Source organism: Aulonocara stuartgranti, assembly GCF_965226115.1.
Source record: "Aulonocara stuartgranti genome assembly, chromosome: 22".
Lineage (NCBI taxonomy): Eukaryota > Metazoa > Chordata > Actinopteri > Cichliformes > Cichlidae > Aulonocara > Aulonocara stuartgranti.
This window is the reverse complement of record NC_138957.1, coordinates 4,253,637-4,272,832: the sequence shown is the minus strand read 5'-3', so window position 1 is coordinate 4,272,832 and position 19,196 is coordinate 4,253,637. Positions and strand designations below refer to the sequence as shown.

General features: G+C 47.2%; 1 protein-coding gene across 5 annotated transcripts in view; it reads left to right on the top strand.

Annotated features, from left to right (window-relative positions):
* Positions 1–19,196, top strand: part of gabbr1b (gamma-aminobutyric acid (GABA) B receptor, 1b) — a 131,694-nt gene that overhangs the window by 12,048 nt on the left and 100,450 nt on the right. For 4 of the 5 annotated variants that reach the window (XM_082520669.1, XM_082520668.1, XM_082520667.1 and 1 more), the window contains one exon: positions 13,188–13,322. The exons of the other annotated variant lie outside the window; for it this stretch is intronic. In XM_082520669.1, the coding sequence (XP_082376795.1) occupies positions 13,188–13,322 (135 nt within the window). The remainder of the gene's footprint in view (positions 1–13,187; positions 13,323–19,196) is intronic. 5 annotated transcript variants of the gene reach the window in all.

Here is a 19,196-nt window from a genome sequence, read left to right as displayed (position 1 = left end):
CCCAGACCCAGGTGGTGTTACCCTTTTCCCTGCGGTGGGGGGAGGCAGCAGCAGCAGGGAGGCCCCACACTCCAGACCGCAGTCGGACGGCCAACTCCTCCTCCAGAGAACGGGGGTGAGAGAAGACTCCAAACCTCCCTCCACCCGCTCATTGTAGTGTTGATGCATGTGTGTTCTAAGGTGCATTTAAAACCCAGGAGGGCATGGAGCTACCTGCCAGAGAGCAGCAGGTAAGCGCATGGTCCCTCCTGCTAGCCCTCAATGTCTACGTGTATTTAACCTTGAGAGGTGGGCAACGACGCCAGGGGTGGGGTGTACACCCTGATGGTACTTTGGATTCCGTGTATCGTGCCCACCCCCAAGATCCTATATGTATGTGTAATGAGAGTGTGAGTAATGTGAATGTCTAAGTTGTGGGATAAAATTGAGGCAGAGGCAGCCAGAAGGGGACGGGGGGGGGGGGGGGGGGGGGGTCTCCTCTGCACCCTGGTGACATACCCCTACTCCAAGGTCCTGCATGTGTGGGTGGTTGTGGTGGAGCGGGAAGAGGGAGGCAGCTGGAGATGGGGAGGGAAGGAAGGGAGGGGCAGGTGACCCCTCCCTGGGGCCAGCTCCCCCGCTGACCCCAGTAGGCACCCCCATACTCCGCGACCCGCCAGGGAAAGGGGGCCCAGGCCCATCCAGACCGGGGCCCAGTGCAGCAGCGCCGCCCGGCCCCACAGAGCCCGGGACAGTCCACCCAACCCCACCACAGAGAAAACTGCACCCACCCCACCATCCACTCATCTTCCAGACTACATAAGACAATAAACACCCAGGCTGAGATCTTCCTCCACCTCTCCTGTATCTCCCCCTCCTGCAAAGAAGTCCCGAGGAGAGGAAAGCTCCTGCAAGATGTGACAATCTCCCCCACCAGTTGAAGAGCCCCCCAGGTGGCTCGATGCACCGGTGGCACCCTGCTCCAGGGGTGGGCCCCCATGCACCCACCCGCCCACAACCCCGGCAACACACCAACCAGGACCCAAGCCCCCGAGGCCCGGCCCGGGCCCCAGCCCAGAGACGGAGCGCCCCCAGAACCTCACGCCTATCCCGGACCCACCCAGGGGCAGCCAGGCTACCAGGTCAGTAACCCACGTCCGTCAGCACAGACCCTCCCCTAGCCCCGCTGCACGCAGCCGCGAGGAAACAGTCACCTGAGAGCCAACAGAGCCCCTAACCGGACATGACCGCTACCCCGGGTTGAGCCCCCCAAGGAAGATGCCTCCGGGAAACCCCCCGACGCCCTAAGCCTGTCCCTACCCCCACACCAATCACAACAGTGAAGGTGGGACCAAACTATGACCCCCCACCCCCACTAGGTGATGGAGCTGATCAAAGGAGCCCAGAGCAATTGATCTGATGTGGTGGCAGAGGCTGTATCAAGACTAATGTAATCTAATAGATAATTTCTATATTGGTTAGAATTAAGATTATTTTTATTTTTCCAGTTCATGAGGACTGTTTTCTTGGCTATGCATAGGGCAGTGAAAACCATATGGGCTATATTCTTTTCTGAAGTGACATTATCTAAGCTGCCCAACAAACACACTAAGGGGGAAGTTGGAATGTTACATTTCAGACACTTTGATAAGTCTTCACATATCTCGCGCCAAAACTTCTGAACTGGTGGACAGAACCAAAGAGCGTGGATATAATTGTCCGGTGAATTGGTTTGGCAGTGTGAGCAGTTGTTGGTAGACGTAAAGCCCATCTTGAACATCCGATGACCTGTATAGTGCACTCTATGTAATATTTTGTATTGAATTAATTGAAGACTGGGATTTCTAATTAGATGAAAGGTTTTTAAGCAAATCTGAGACCAGAAGTTTAGGTCTAAGTTAACTGATAAATCCGCTTCCCATTTTGCAATAGGAAGTGATATTGATTCATCTGTTTTAGAAAGCATTCTGTATATTTTGGATAGTAATTCGGGGGTTTTAAGAGTAAGAAATTGAACCACACTTGGTGGTGTTTGTAGTTCAACTTGACCCGGTTTAAATTTCTTTTTTACTATGGATTTAATTTGTTGATATTCTAAAAATATTTTCTTGTTGATTCCATATTGTGTAACTAGTCCATCAAATGAGATAAATTCTGTTCCTTCTAGTATATGTTCTAAATATTTGATTCCTTTACCACTCCAATCTGAAAAGTTTATCATATTATTGTTTTGTAATATGTCAGGGTTGTTCCAGATAGGTGTACGTTTGCATGGGATTAATGAAGACGCCGTCAATTTTAGAAACTCCCACCATGCTGTCAGAGAAGAGCTGATGTTGATGCTTTTAAAGCATTCATGTCGTTGGATGTTTGAGCTGATAAATGGTAGGTCTGAGATCTCTAGATTATTGCAAAGTGCTTGTTCTACATCTAGCCAAGGTTCATCTAAGAGGGTATGTTTTAGCCATCCTGAGATAAACTGAAGCCTGTTGGCTAAGAAGTAGTGCTGAAAGTTAGGCAGTTCTAGTCCTCCTTTATCCTTGGTCTTTTGTAGTGTTTTTAAGCTTATACGTGGGGGTTTATTTTTCCAAAGGAATTTGGACATACATGAATCTAGAGATCTGAACCAATCTTGTGGCGGTTTAGTTGGGATCATTGAGAATAAATAATTTATTTTTGGTAAGACCATCATTTTTATAGCGGCAACCCTTCCCATGAGTGATATGGGTAGACATTTCCATCTAGCCAGATCATCTTCTACCTTCTTTAAAAGTGGGATATGGTTTAATTTAGTTAGATCTGCAAGCTTGGGAGAAACATTAATACCTAAATATTTTATATTTCCCGATTGCAGTGGTGTAGAAGAGGAATTATGGAGGGAGCAATTAATCGGTAGAACTGTAGATTTTGACCAGTTAATTGAGTAATCTGATATTCTTGCAAAAGAGTTTATCAATTCAATCACCCCAGAGATATTGGTTTGCGAATTTTGGAGAAAGAGTAACACATCATCCGCATAAAGGCTGATTTTATGTTCCACATTCTTGCATTTTATGCCCTTAATTACTGAATTCCGTCTAATTGCTGCTGCTAGTGGTTCAATAAAAATTGCAAACAGTGAAGGGGAGAGTGGGCATCCCTGCCTGGTGCCCCTCAAGAGACAGAAGCTGGAGGATGTCTGGTCATTTGTTCTAACACAAGCTGTTGGGGAATTATATAATATTTTTAACCAGTTTATGAAAGAGGATCCAAAACCAAATTTGTGTAAAGTTGCAAATAGAAATTTCCAGTTAACTCTGTCAAATGCTTTTTCTGCATCTAAAGAGAATATTGTAGTTTCTAGGTTTTTACTGTATGAGTAGTCTATCAAATTAAGTAGTCTACGTGTATTTGTTGATGAGTGCCTACCTTTTATGAAACCAGTTTGGTCAGGATGAATTAAGAGGGGGGTTATTTTCTCCAGTCTCTTTGAGAGAGCTTTGCAGATTATTTTAAGGTCTACATTTATAAGGGATATTGGACGATAGCTTGAGGGATATACAGGGTCTTTGCCTGGTTTTAGCAGGAGATTAATGTTTGCAGAATTCATATTTGATGGAAGTCTGCCCTTTTCTTTAATTTCCAACAATGTTCTGTAGAAAACTGGTGCTAGAATCGACCAGAATTCTTTGTAGAATTCTGCAGGAAAGCCGTCTGGACCTGGAGCCTTATTATTGGGCATACTTATCAGGGCTTCCTGGAGTTCACCTGGTGTCAGTGGTGAATCCAGTGCCATTGCTTGAGTGTCCAATAATTTTGGAAGAGTTATGTTGTCCAAAAACTGATCAATTTCTTTTTTAGATGGGTTTATTTGTGGTGAATACAACGTTTTATAGAAATCCCTGAAAATGTTTTTTATTTGTTTCGGGTCATATACCGAGATGGATCTTGAACAGCACATATAGTTGTTTTTTCTTTATTTATTTTTAGCTGGTTTGCTAGAAATTGACCGGATTTATTACCATGTTCATAATTTTGTAGGCGTAGTCTTTGTACTAAGAATTTTGTTTTTTTTTTATCAATTATCTCATTTAATTCTAGTTTTGTTTTGCGTATTTTGTTCAATGTTTCCTGATCTTGGTGGGACGCGTAGGCTTCTTCTAGTGATTTGATGTTTTTTCTAATTCCTGAATATTTTTGTTTTCTTTTTTCTTTTTATGTGATGAGAAAGAAATTATTTTACCTCTCATCACAGCTTTCCCTGCTTCCCATAGAACAGAAGCTGATGTTTCGGGAGTGTCATTATAGTCCAAATATGAAGTCCACTCTTTTTTAAAATATTTAATAAAGTCTTCATCTTTAAGTAGTGATATATTAAATCTCCAGTTTTTACTTGGCGTAGTATTATTCTTGTGCATTAGTGTTAAAGATACAGGACCATGATCGCTGAAAGCTAGAGGGTGAATCTCAGTGTCTGAAATGTCGTTCAGCAGTGAGCTGCTGACCAAAAAATAATCCAGACGAGAGTAGGAGTGATGGACATGTGAGAAAAAAGTATATTCCTTACTGGTGGGGCTACGCAATCCCAGCAAAACCCACGGAAGACGGTCGACCCAGTCGCCACCAGTTAAGGAAGCCCGGAGCGTGGCCTTGAGTGACCGGTGAAACCGCTTGCACATCCCGTTAGCTTGTGGGTGGCATGCTGTGCTGCGGTGGACCTTGACCCCCAGGCCATCAGCCATGGCAGACCAAAGCTCAGAAACAAACTGGGGGCCCCTGTCCGAGGTAATGTCAGCAGGGGGACCGAAACACAAAACCCACGTTGACAAAAATGCTCTGGCCACCGTCATCGCTGTCGTGGACGCAAGGGGTACCGCCTTGAAACCCGCTGTTCCAACACGGCACCCACCGCCACGTCGGACGCGTCAGTGGTCAACGCGATCTCCGCCGACGGAAACGGGTGGGCCAGCAGGGCCGACGCGGGAAAACCGAAACGGCCTGGACTCTGTCGGGCAACGGAACCACACCTTCAGCAGAAATGCGGTGCCCGAGGAAATCCAGAACAGGCAACCCGAACTGGCACTTGGAAGGGTTGATGATCAGGCTGTGAGCTGCCAAACGCTGGTCATCAACCCATCAACGCGGCGAGATTGGCAGAAAAATCCTGATTGTGGGGGATGGAGTAACGGTCATTCTCTGTGGCAATTTAAACGGCGGAAATCTCCGCATGGCCACCACCGATTTGGGCACCATGTGAAGCGGAGAAGCCCATGCGCTGTTCGAGCGCTGTACAATGCCAAGGCGCTCCATCCATCCATCCATCCATCCTCATCCGCTTTGTCCGGGGCCGGGTCGCGGGGGCAGCAGCCTAAGCAAAGAGGCCCAGACCTCCCTCTCCCCAGCCACCTCCTCCAGCTTATCCGGGGGAATACCAAGGCGTTCCCAGGCCAGCCGAGAGATATAATCACTCCAGCGTGTCCTGGGTCTGCCCCGGGGCCTCCTCCCGGTGGGACATGCCTGGAACACCTCACCCAGGAGGCGCCCAGGGGGCATCCTTGTCAGATGCCCGAACCACCTCAGCTGGCTCCTTTCGATGTGGAGCAGCAGCTGCTCTACTCTGAGCCCCTCCCGGATGGCCGAACTTCTCACCCTATCTCTAAGGGAGAGGCCAGCCACCCTTCGGAGGAAGCTCATTTCTGCCGCTTGTATCCGCGATCTCGTTCTTTCGGTCACTACCCACAGCTCGTGACCATAGGTGAGGGTAGGGACGTAGACCGACCGGTAAATTGAGAGCTTCGCTTTTACACTCAGCTCCCTCTTCACCACGACGGACCGGTGCAGCGTCCGCATTACTGCAGCTGCAGCCCCAATCCGTCTGTCGATCTCCGGCTCCCTTCTCCCATCACTCGCGAACAAGACCCCGAGATACTTGAACTCCTCCACTTGGGGCAGGAACTCATCCCCGACCCGGAGTGGGCACTCCACCCTTTTCCGGCTGAGAACCATGGCCTCAGATTTGGAGGTGCTGATCCTCATTCCCGCTGCTTCACACTCGGCTGCGAACCGTTCCAGTGCGAGCTGGAGGCCCTCACCCGATGAAGCCAACAGAACCACATCATCTGCAAAAATCAGAGATGAGATTCTGAGGCCACCAAAGCGAAAGCCCTCCGCCACTTGGCTGCGCCTAGAAAGCCTGTCCATAAAAATTATGAACAGAACCGGTGACAAAGGGCAGCCCTGGCGGAGCCCATCACCCACCGGGAACGAGTCCGACTTATTGCCGGCAATGCGAACCAAGCTCTTGAAACGGTTGTATAGGGATCGAATGGCCCGTAGCAATGGGCCAGACACCCCATATTCCCGCAACACCTCCCACAGGACACCCCGAGGGACACGGTCGAATGCCTTCTCCAAGTCCACAAAACACATGTAGACTGGTTGGGCAAACTCCCATGCACCCTCAAGTATCCTGGAGAGGATAAAGAGCTGGTCCAGTGTTCCGCGACCAGGACGGAAACCGCATTGTTCCTCCTGTATCCGAGGTTCGACTAGCGGACGAACTCTCCTTTCCAGCACCCTGGCATAGACTTTCCCAGGGAGGCTGAGGAGTGTGATCCCCCTGTAGTTGGAACACACCCTCCGGTCCCCTTTCTTAAAGATGGGGACCACCACCCCGGTCTGCCAGTCCACGGGTACTGCCCCTGATCTCCACGCAACATTGCAGAGGCGTGTCAACCAGGACAGCCCTACAACGTCCAGAGCCTTCAGGAACTCGGGGCGGACCTCATCAACACCAGGGGCTCTGCCACCAAGGAGTTGTTTAACTGCCTCAGTGACCTCGCCCCCGGAAATTGGCGGGTCATTCCCCTCGTCCCCAGACTCTGCTTCCTCCTCGGAAGACGTGTCAGTGGGATTAAGGAGGTCCTCGAAGTATTCCTTCCACCGCCTGACAATTTTCTCAGTCGACGTCAGCAGCGCTCCGCCAGCACTATACACAGTGCAGGTAGAGCACCGCTTTCCCCTCCTGAGACGTCTGACGGTTTGCCAGAATCTCTTCGAGGCAGTCCGAAAGTCTTTTTCCATGGCCTCTCCGAACTCCTCCCACACCCGAGTTTTTGCTTCAGCCACTGCCCGAGCCGCATTCCGCTTGGCCTGTCGATACCTGTCGGCTGCCTCCGGAGTCCCACAGGCTAACCAAGCCCGATAGGACTCCTTCTTCAGCCTAGTGGCTCCCTTCACCTCTGGTGTCCACCATTTGGTTCGGGGATTACCACCACGGCAGGCACCAACCACCTTGTGGCTGCAGCTCAATGCAGCAGCTTCGGCAATGGAGACGCTGAACATGGTCCATTCGGACTCAATGTCCCCAGTCTCCCTCGGAATGCTGTTGAAGCTCTGCCGGAGGTGTGCGTTGAAGATCTCGCGGACTGGGGCCTCTGCTAGACGTTCCCAGCACACCCTCACTACGCGTTTAGGTGCACCAGGTCTGTCCAGCGTCTTCCCCCGCCACCTGATCCAACTCACCACCAGGTGGTGATCAGTTGACAGCTCAGCCCCTCTCTTTACCCGAGTGTCCAGAACATATGGTCGCAGGTCTGCTGATACGATTACAAAATCAATCATCGACCTACGGCCTAGAGCGTCCTGGTGCCACGTGCACTTATGGACACTCTTATGTTCAAACAGGGTGTTCGTTATGGCCAAACTGTGATTAGCACAGAAGTCCAATAACAGAGCACCGCTCGGGTTCAGATCAGGGAGGCCGTTCCTCCCAATCACGCCCCTCCAGGTCTCGCTGTCGTTACCCACGTGAGCATTGAAGTCTCCCAGCAGGACAACAGAGTCTCCAGGTGGAGCACCCTCCAGCAGCACCCCCCCCCCCCAGGGACTCTAAGAAGGCTGGGTACTCTGAACTGCCACTCGGCGCATAAGCGCAGATGACAGTCAGGACCCGTTCCCCGACCCTAAGGCGCAGGGAACAAACCCTCTCGTCCACCGGGAAAAACCCCAACGTACCGGCAGCAAGCCGAAGGGATATTAGGATACCCACCCCAGCCCGCCGCCTCTCACCAAGGGCAACTCCAGACTGAGACAGAGTCCAGCCCCTCTCCAGGAGACTGGTTCCAGAGCCCAAGCCATGTGTAGAGGTGAGCCCGACTATATCTAGCCGGTACCTCTCAACCTCACGCACTAACTCAGGCTCCTTCCCCACCAGAGAGGTGACATTCCATGTCCCTATTGCCAGTCTTGGCAGCCGGGGGTCAGTCCGCCAGGGCCTCCGCTCCTGGCCGCCACCCGGCACACAATGCACCCGACCCCTATGGCGCCTCCTGCGGGTGGTGGGCCTGCGGGAGGATGGGCCCATGTCTCCTCTTCGGGCTGTCCAGACGCTCGCCCTCGGGCACCCTCCCCGGGCCTGGCTCCAGGGCGAGGCCCCGGTAACCCTATCCCGGGCAGGGTAAACTGTTCCCTCGGTGTCCTTTTCATAAGGGTCTTATGAATCGCTCTTTGTCTGGTCCCTCACCCAGGGCCAACATAGCCCCTGGGATCCCTGTGACACACAAACCCCTCCACCACGATAAGGTAGCGATTCAAGGAGGAGGCGCCAAGGCGCTCCATGACTGCAAACTGTCCATCGCTCGGGTCTTCCCGAGCAACGGACAGTTTCGCGGAGTCGAGGCGGCATGCGCGAACACCGGGGGCCCGACCATGGGAATATAATGCTCAACCCCGTGTTTCGTTACCGTGCTAGAGAAATTAGGGACAGACAGCGAAGGAAATTATAAAAGCAAACGCTGAAAAGCATCCCCGGAGATCACTACATTAGCCCGAATCAGGGGCTCGGCATCCCGAGTAAAACAGGGTAGCGAAGAAAACGAGAGAGCATCTATTAAACGTCTGTTGCAACATCGACAAGCAGTCCATGGGCACACAGAAAATCAGCACCTAAAATAGGTACAGAGCTAGCGGCAACAACAAAGTTCCACTGGAAATCCCGGCCATGAAAACAGTCACCAACCTTTCCCCAAACGTTGTGATGGGAGAGCCATTAGCTGCAATGAGCTGCGGCCCGCAATTCGCTGCTAGTCTGTCGGCAGCGGTCGGGGGAAGGAGGCTCTTCTGGGAGCCGGAGTCCACGACAAAACGTCTCCTGGAGCACGAGTCCTCTACAGGGAGTGCAGAATTATTAGGCAAATGAGTATTTTGTCCACATCATCCTCTTCATGCATGTTGTCTTGCTCCAAGCTGTATAGGCTCAAAAGCCTACTACCAATTAAGCATATTAGGTGATGTGCATCTCTGTAATGAGAAGGGGTGTGGTCTAATGACATCAACACCCTATATCAGGTGTGCATAATTATTAGGCAACTTCCTTTCCTTTGGCAAAATGGGGCAAAAGAAGGGCTTGACAGGCTCAGAAAAGTCAAAAATAGTGAGATATCTTGCAGAGGGATGCAGCAGTCTCAAAATTGCTAAGCTTCTGAAGCGTGATCATCGAACAATCAAGCGGTTCATTCAAAATAGTCAACAGGGTCGCAAGAAGCGTGTGGAAAAACCAAGGCGCAAAATAACTGCCCATGAACTGAGAAAAGTCAAGCGTGCAGCTGCCAAGATGCCACTTGCCACCAGTTTGGCCATATTTCAGAGCTGCAACATCACTGGAGTGCCCAAAAGCACAAGGTGTGCAATACTCAGAGACATGGCCAAGGTAAGAAAGGCTGAAAGACGACCACCACTGAACAAGACACACAAGCTGAAACGTCAAGACTGGGCCAAGAAATATCTCAAGACTGATTTTTCTAAGGTTTTATGGACTGATGAAATGAGAGTGAGTCTTGATGGGCCAGATGGATGGGCCCGTGGCTGGATTGGTAAAGGGCAGAGAGCTCCAGTCCGACTCAGACGCCAGCAAGGTGGAGGTGGAGTACTGGTTTGGGCTGGTATCATCAAAGATGAGCTTGTGGGGCCTTTTCGGGTTGAGGATGGAGTCAAGCTCAACTCCCAGTCCTACTGCCAGTTTCTGGAAGACACCTTCTTCAAGCAGTGGTACAGGAAGAAGTCTGCATCCTTCAAGAAAAACATGATTTTCATGCAGGACAATGCTCCATCACACGCGTCCAAGTACTCCACAGCGTGGCTGGCAAGAAAGGGTATAAAAGAAGAAAAACTAATGACATGGCCACCTTGTTCACCTGATCTGAACCCCATTGAGAACCTGTGGTCCATCATCAAATGTGAGATTTACAAGGAGGGAAAACAGTACACCTCTCTGAACAGTGTCTGGGAGGCTGTGGTTGCTGCTGCACGCAATGTTGATGGTGAACAGATCAAAACACTGACAGAATCCATGGATGGCAGGCTTTTGAGTGTCCTTGCAAAGAAAGGTGGCTATATTGGTCGCTGATTTGTTTTTGTTTTGTTTTTGAATGTCAGAAATGTATATTTGTGAATGTGGAGATGTTATATTGGTGTCACTGGTAAAAATAAATAATTGAAATGGGTATATATTTGTTTTTTGTTAAGTTGCCTAATAATTATGCACAGTAATAGTCACCTGCACACACAGATATCCCCCTAAAATAGCTAAAACTAAAAACAAACTAAAAACTACTTCCAAAAACATTCAGCTTTGATATTAATGAGTTTTTTGGGTTCATTGAGAACATGGTTGTTGTTCAATAATAAAATTATTCCTCAAAAATACAACTTGCCTAATAATTCTGCACTCCCTGTATGAAGAGCAGCCTTTCTGTATTGCCAGCGGTCATGGCTGCTACAGCTCGCTGGCGGGTCCGTTTCCCTGGGCCGTAAAAGCGCAAGGCGGCAGGCAGCGACGCACTCTGGCGCCAAAACGCTGATGGTAGAAACTCTTTCTTCCATCCTTCTTTATTCCTCTCCAACATCAACTGAACACATCGCGCCAGCGTTGCCAAATCCTCAGTAAGGAAAATCGCTAGAAGTCGCTAAATGACGTCATCGTCTAATTTGCATACTTGGTCATGCTAATGTAATTGTAACCTGCGTTGTTGGAGAGAGAAATAACATCGTGGAAGAGACATACAGTGAGTAAAAAATGTCTTAAATGCATTTAGAATTTATTTAGAACTACAAATTAAATTTCTTTAAGCAATCATTATTTTTTTAATGTCACAATTCCAACCTTTGATATACAGTTCATGTTTAAGCTGGTATTGGTACATCACTTATGGTTATATCAGTATGCTCTCTTTTAAAAGATATGTCACTGAATCAACCTAAAAGTTTTGGGCACCAGGTCTTATTGATCAGTGTGTAAGAAAATGTCAGTTAGGCATGGCTATGCAAACCCCTTTTTATGGCTCAAACCTGTGTGATGATACACAGATTTGTATAAACATTAATTTCATTGTTTGTGAACTCTCTGTTAAATGTTTAATGATTACCACACTCATCATTATCATATAAATGGTTTATTGATTTCATTGACTATAGGCTATAAAGAGAAAGTCAGGCATCATTTGTAATATGACAGTCAAGATGATGGGATCTGACTGGTGGGTATATGCATTCTCCAGAAACACATGGGTAGATGCTCTGTCTGCTTCACCAGATGAGCCCGCCATGGCTCTGGTTGAGGTGACCTTGGAACGTGCCTCACATCGCCCCTTTGCAACCCTTTTTTTATTGGCTCTCTGTACATATACAGAAGAAAACACATTTTAAATTGGTTAATATATTTTAGTTCTACATTCAGCAAACCGTGTATCATATTTTTGATATATCCTATGCTTAGTGTCCTTCCACATTAATTTGTTCTGAGTTTTTTTCTGTTTTTTTTTTTGTTTTGTTTTGTTTTGTTTTTTGTTTAGTGCTTGACTGCAATTATCCACCATCCTCCAACAACCCAGAAAGACAAAAAAGTTAACCTTACTTTTAAGCTGGGTGGATTAAAAATTTCTTTATGTCACTATCCCTCCGTGTTATGGTACAGGCATGTATGTCTGCTATTGGAACTGGGTCGCTTGTGTTTACTGATGATGTGACTGCTGAAAGAAGTAGTGGGGATGAATTCTGAAGGCTATGCTACGATTCAGCCAAATGTTTTAAAGTAATCAGACAGCATCTCTCTCAGTGCAATTGAATAATGACCCAAAACAGTGAAAAGCAATTCAAGGGAAAAAAAAAGAGAGAGATTTTTGAGCGGACAAGACAATCATCTAATGTCTACCCCCTGCAGGCTTTTCAGTTACAGAAAACATAACTGAAGGCACAGAAACCCACAAACAAGCAGGAGTGTAAGACAGCTGCGGTAAAGACCTGCTAGAACATCTTAAGGGGGACGTACAGCATTTGGTGATATCCATGAGTTCTAGACGTGGTCAAAAATTTTTTCATCCTGTTAGGGTACCTGGGTTGTTGACCCAGTGTTTTGAGTTTTGCATTATTATTGCACTTTGATTTTGTCATTATTTAAAATTTCTAGTCTTTTGGTTTCTATGTTAGAGTTCTTAGTCTCCTGGTTTCTGTCTCTGTTTCATGGTTGCCCTGTCTCTCCTGTCAGCTGTGTCCCCTTCTCGTGTCTCTGTGTTATATTTCCTGTTTTACTTTGAAGGGCTTTGTCTCATGTCAGTGTTTCTAGTTTTGTTTTCCTTGTGTTGTTAGGTCTGATTTGTCCTACCTGTGTCCCCCTCTTGTCTCCCATTACCTGATGGCTCCCTGTATTTAAGCCGTGTGTTTTCCTTGGTCTGTGTAATGATCTTTATCATCTTGTACTATGTGTTCCGTCTGTCAGCCTGCCTACCTAGTTTATTTGTATTTTCAGTTTAGTTATTTTTTTTGGCATTCAGCAATAAAGCTGCATTGAGTTCACCTTTTTGCCTCTGTGAGTCTGCACTTTGGGTCCACCATTCTTGCCTGCCACGCGCAGTCATGACGCATCCAGATTTAATTCCTTACATTTAAAATTCTGTTTTTTTATGCCATTATTTTTTAGCCTTATTTTAATTCCCGAATAGTTACCTAAATACTTTTGTTAAACCCTTAACTAAAAAAATGTAAGTGCATCTTGATGTTTGATTTAAAGTTCAGTGGTGGTGAACAGAGGCAACATCACAAAAAATTTTCTTTGACCAAATACTTATGGACTTAATTGTACCTATGAACAGTTATTTATTTAGTGTTATCATATGTAAAGTTGTTTGGAACAATGTATGCTGACAAACATGTCTTGTGTGTTTGTGTCCCTATAGTGTGATCCTGGTGAGGCCACCAAGCTGCTGTATGACCTTCTGTACACAGAGCCTATCAAAATCGTGTTGATGCCAGGCTGCAGCTCTGTGTCCACACTGGTGGCCGAAGCTGCTCGCATGTGGAACCTCATAGTGGTAAAAGCCTTTACATTTTTAGAGCTTCAATATACAACTTCTAAACAGTAATTCAGTGATGTAATTACATTGTTTTAAGAAAAAAAAACAATGGCAGTAGTATTACTGAATAGTGCAAGTCACAATGAAACTGGAAAGAAGAACTGTGCATACAAAAATACTGATGCAAAAGAAAAGGAAACACAAAGGCTGCCCACAGCGTTTAGGTGATAAGTAATCTCTGGGTGCTGTTGTGTGAAAATACCACCAAGAACACTTAGCACTATAGGTGACAACAAAACACAAAAATATCACAGGAAGCAACTCTTTACACCAAGAATACAGAGCCAAAATATATACTTGAAGACAGTGAGCTAAAGAGATGTCACAGTGAGACAGTCAGATTAGGGCGTCAGCTGCAGAATACTCGGTTAAGGTTGTGATACGGATTCATCCAACCATTTATCTTTTCATGCGTAAAGATAAATAAAAATACTTAAGAAAAAATCCTGATTGAAGTTAAAGTAATTTATGCATCAAAGGGTGAAACAAATGATAAATAGTAAATGGACTTATAGGGCAATTTTCTGCTCTACCTGAGAACTGAAAGCACTTTATACAACATGCCACATTCATACCCATTCATACAAGCTCCTTTTTCTATGCTTTTTCTACATGAATGCTTTCTACCTAACATCCACACACATTCACGCATCGGAGAGCAAGTTGGAGGATATTTGCATGAAGACTGGAGCAGCCAGGGATCAAACAACGAAGCTACTCATTAGTAGATGACCTGTTGATGTTTTTGCATAGTTTTTTCATTTTTCTTTTGTTCTGTTCTTTGACTGTCCTGTCCAACACTATAGAAACAGGAATTATTGTCTGAAGGCCAAGAAAAACGTAAAACAGGTGGATAGTTATTCAGTCAACTATCAAGTGGATATCTCTCTCTCTATATATATATATATTATATATATACATGGCCAAGTTTGAAACCTGGATCCCCCGCAGCCGGTTACCGAGATTACGTGAAGTACCCTCAGAAGGTCTGCTAGATGATGTTAATGCAGCACTACGGACAATACCTACAACCACGATTACCGACACTAACAAGCTGATCTACAATACGGCAGCAGTGATCAGTGAGATGCTTGGGTACAAGTTGAACAGCCACAAGGGGCAGTACCCTCCATGGAGAAGGAGGCTAGAGGGCAAGATCAAAGTAACACGGAGGGAGGTTAGCCAACTAACGGAGTTGCAGAAAGGTGCGACAAAGAAGGTGCATAAGAAATACAACAAGCTGTCCATACCTGAGGCCTTGGAAACTGCCAAGCAAAGACTCACAGCCTTGGCCAGCCGCTTGAGGAGGTACACCAGAGAGATAGAAGGCAGGAGAATAAACCAGCTGTTCTCCACAGAACCAGCAAAGGTGTACTCTCAGTGGCAAGGGAACAATAAGAGAACAGCACCACCAAGGCTGGAGACCGAGCAATACTGGAAGAGCATATGGGAGAAGGACGCAACCCATAACGGCAATACTCAGTGGCTAGTGGATCTGAGGGCAGACCACAGCGACCTCCCTGAACAGGGTCCAGTAACCATCACAGTGGCAGATATCCAAGAAAGGGTCTCCAGTATGAAGAGTTGGACAGCACCAGGGCCCGACATGGTTCACGCCTACTGGCTAAAGAAGCTGACTGCACTCCACGAGCGTCTGGCAGCACAAATGAACCAGCTGCTAGTTAACGAGAGACACCCGGAATGGCTAACCGAAGGTCGGACGGTCCTGATCCCCAAGGACCCCAAGAAGGGACCGGTCCCCTCCAACTACCGACCAATAACCTGCCTCAGTACTACATGGAAGCTCCTGCCAGGCATCATATCGGCTAAGATGAACAGGCACATGGGTCAATACATGAGCGGGACACAGAAAGGAATTGGCAAGAATACCAGAGGCGCAAAACACCAGCTACTGGTAGACAGAACAGTCAGCCGAGACTGCAAGACCAGACTGACCAACCTGTGCACTGCCTGGATTGATTACAAGAAGGCCTATGACTCAATGCCCCACAGCTGGATACTGGAATGCCTAGAATTGTACAAGATCAATGGGACCCTAAGAGCCTTCATCAGGAACTCAATGGGGATGTGGCGCACAACAGAGGCCAACTCCAAGCCCATAGCACAAGTCACCATCAAGTGCGGGATCTACCAAGGAGATGCTCTGTCCCCACTGCTGTTCTGCATAGGCCTGAACCCCCTCAGTGAGAGCATTAACAAGACTGCTACGGATACCGACTACGGAACAGAGCAGTTGTCAGCCACCTCCTGTACATGGATGACATCAAGCTGTATGCCAAGAGTGAACGAGACATCGATTCACTGATCCACACTACCAGGCTATACAGCAATGACATTGGAATGTCGTTCGGACTGGAGAGGTGTAGTCGGATGGTAACAAAGAGAGGGAAGGTAGTCAGAACTGAGGGGATTAAACTACCAGAAGGCAACATTGCAGGCATAGAGGACAGTTACAAGTACCTGGGGATCCCGCAGGCGAATGGGAACCATGAAGAGGTCGCTAGAAAAGCTGCAACCACCAAGTACCTGCAGAGGGTCAGGCAAGTCCTGAGGAGTCAGCAGAATGGTAAGAACAAGATCCGGGCCATACACACGTACGCCCTGCCCATGATCAGGTACCCTGCTGGTAAGAACAAGATCCGGGCCATCAACACGTACGCCCTGCCCATGATCAGGTACCCTGCTGGGGTAATAGGCTGGCCAAATGAGGAGATAGAAGCCACTGATATAAAGACAAGAAAGCTCCTTACCATGCATGGAGGGTTTCACCCCAAATCCAGCACCCTGAGGCTGTACGCTAAGCGGAAGGAAGGGGGCCGGGGACTGGTGAGTGTCAGCACCACAGTCCAGGATGAGACAACGAACATCCAAGAATACATTGGGAAGATGGCCCCAACTGACCGAGTGCTCAGTGAATACCTCAGGCAGCAGAAACCCAAGAAAGAGGAGGGAGACGAGGAACCATCATGGAAGGACAGGCCCCTGCACGGTATGTACCACCGGCAGATAGAGGAGGTGGCTGATATCCAGAAATCCTACCAGTGGCTGGACAAAGCTGGACTGAAAGACAGCACAGAGGCACTAATCATGGCAGCACAAGAACAAGCTCTGAGCACAAGATCCATAGAGGCTGGGGTCTATCACACCAGGCAAGACCCCAGGTGCAGGCTGTGTAAAGATGCCCCAGAGACAATCCAGCACATAACAGCAGGGTGCAAGATGCTAGCAGGCAAGGCATACATGGAACACCATAACCAAGTGGCCGGCATAGTGTACAGGAACATCTGTGCCGAGTATAACCTGGAAGTCCCGAGGTCAAAATGGGAGATGCCCCCAAGGGTGGTGGAGAATGACCGAGCTAAGATCCTGTGGGACTTCCAGATACAGACGGACAAAATGGTCGTGGCTAACCAACCGGACATAGTAGTGGTAGACAAACAGAAGAAGATGGCCGTAGTGATCGATGTAGCGGTTCCGAATGACAGCAATATCAGGAAGAAGGAACACGAGAAGCTGGAGAAATACCAAGGGCTCAGAGAAGAGCTCGAGAGGATGTGGAGGGTGAAGGTAACGGTGGTCCCCGTGGTAATCGGAGCACTAGGTGCGGTGACTCCCAAGCTAGGCGAGTGGCTCCAGCAGATCCCAGGAACAACATCGGAGATCTCTGTCCAGAAGAGCGCAGTCCTGGGAACAGCTAAGATACTGCGCAGGACCCTCAAGCTCCCAGGCCTCTGGTAGAGGACCCGAGCTTGAAGGATAAACCGCCCGCAGGGGCGTGCTGGGTGTTTTTTTTTTTTTTATATATATATAGATAGATAGATAGATAGATAGATAGATAGATAGATATTGAGTAGTGGCTAGTTATTCAGTCAACTATCTATCGATCGATCGATATACCGACACGACCAGGGAACGGGAAAGTGTAATCGAAGATGTCACTTTAAGAGAGACGGACTTGACCTCCTGACTATGAATGATGAAGATGATAAGGTGCTGACACTATGAATCCACAATTTCAGCAGGGTTGTCTGATAAGAACAGATGGCTTATCCACAAATCCACTTCCACTCGGGTATCTGTCGTTCACTCATTTATTGAACAAGAATCCAAGTTACACATCCATAATGTCAGTGAGGGGATTTAACGTGCCGTAGAATTCTATATGCCCTGTGTTGAAGTAATGGTGTGGTTTCTGTTGGAAGAGAACATAAAAGTCTTATATAATTATGTGAACAGAGTAAATTAAATGTGTAATACAACAATACAAACAATACTGGGTAGTACAACATTCAACCAAAATAAGGGAATATCAACAAGTGCTAATTTTACTATTTACATAAGTCCCAACTAGACACTTTACACAAGATCCAACATGAGCAATTACACTCATTGGCTAATCGTCATCTGTATGCTTATACAGGGAGTGCAGAATTATTAGGCAAATGAGTATTTTGTCCACATCATCCTCTTCATGCATGTTGTCTTACTCCAAGCTGTATAGGCTCGAAAGCCTACTACCAATTAAGCATATTAGGTGATGTGCATCTCTGTAATAAGAAGGGGTGTGGTCTAATGACATCAACACCCTATATCAGGTGTGCATAATTATTAGGCAACTTCCTTTCCTTTGGCAAAATGGGTCAAAAGAAGGACTTGACAGGCTCAGAAAAGTCAAAAATAGTGAGATATCTTGCAGAGGGATGCAGCAGTCTCAAAATTGCAAAGCTTCTGAAGCGTGATCATCGAACAATCAAGCGTTTCATTCAAAATAGTCAACAGGGTCGCAAGAAGCGTGTGGAAAAACCAAGGCGCAAAATAACTGCCCATGAACTGAGAAAAGTCAAGCGTGCAGCTGCCAAGATGCCACTTGCCACCAGTTTGGCCATATTTCAGAGCTGCAACATCACTGGAGTGCCCAAAAGCACAAGGTGTGCAATACTCAGAGACATGGCCAAGGTAAGAAAGGCTGAAAGACGACCACCACTGAACAAGACACACAAGCTGAAACGTCAAGACTTGGCCAAGAAATATCTCAAGACTGATTTTTCTAAGGTTTTATGGACTGATGAAATGAGAGTGAGTCTTGATGGGCCAGATGGATGGGCCCGTGGCTGGATTGGTAAAGGGCAGAGAGCTCCAGTCCGACTCAGACGCCAGCAAGGTGGAGGTGGAGTACTGGTTTGGGCTGGTATCATCAATAGGGATGGGTATTGATAAGATTTTAACGATTCCGATTCCATTTTCGATTCTGTTTAACGATTCGATTCCTTATCGATTCTCTTATCGATTCTTTTTAAAAAAGGAGAACACTAAAGTCGATTAGCTTAGAACTGTGTTTTATATCTTCTCTTTGAACAAGATAGAAATTTAGGAGTAACATGGCCTTACAAACCCAACAGTGAGATCTTAAGAGATCCAGCCTACGGCTCTTCAATGGGGTGTCACAGGGTCCCCAGGAAAAAAATGTATATGTAAAATAATAAAATAAATATTCTCCTGTAGCAATAACAAAGTTTAACATAAATTATTCTGTAGCAATTACACAAGAATATCCAGTAATGTCCCTGCCTACAATTAAACACATTCACTTACCAAAGTGAAATCGGGGGCATCTGCTGTGGCAAATGGGTGCAAGCCTTTGACCACAAACTTAGACACTGCTGGGTGACATTCGTCTATCCTGGCCTGAAAGGAGACGCTACCGGTAGACTGCAGCGAGAACTGCCAGCATCTGAGCCAGCCAGACTCTGTCTCTCTCATCATGGTTATCTAAATGCAACGCACAGTAATAGCAGGTTTTGTAATAAGGTA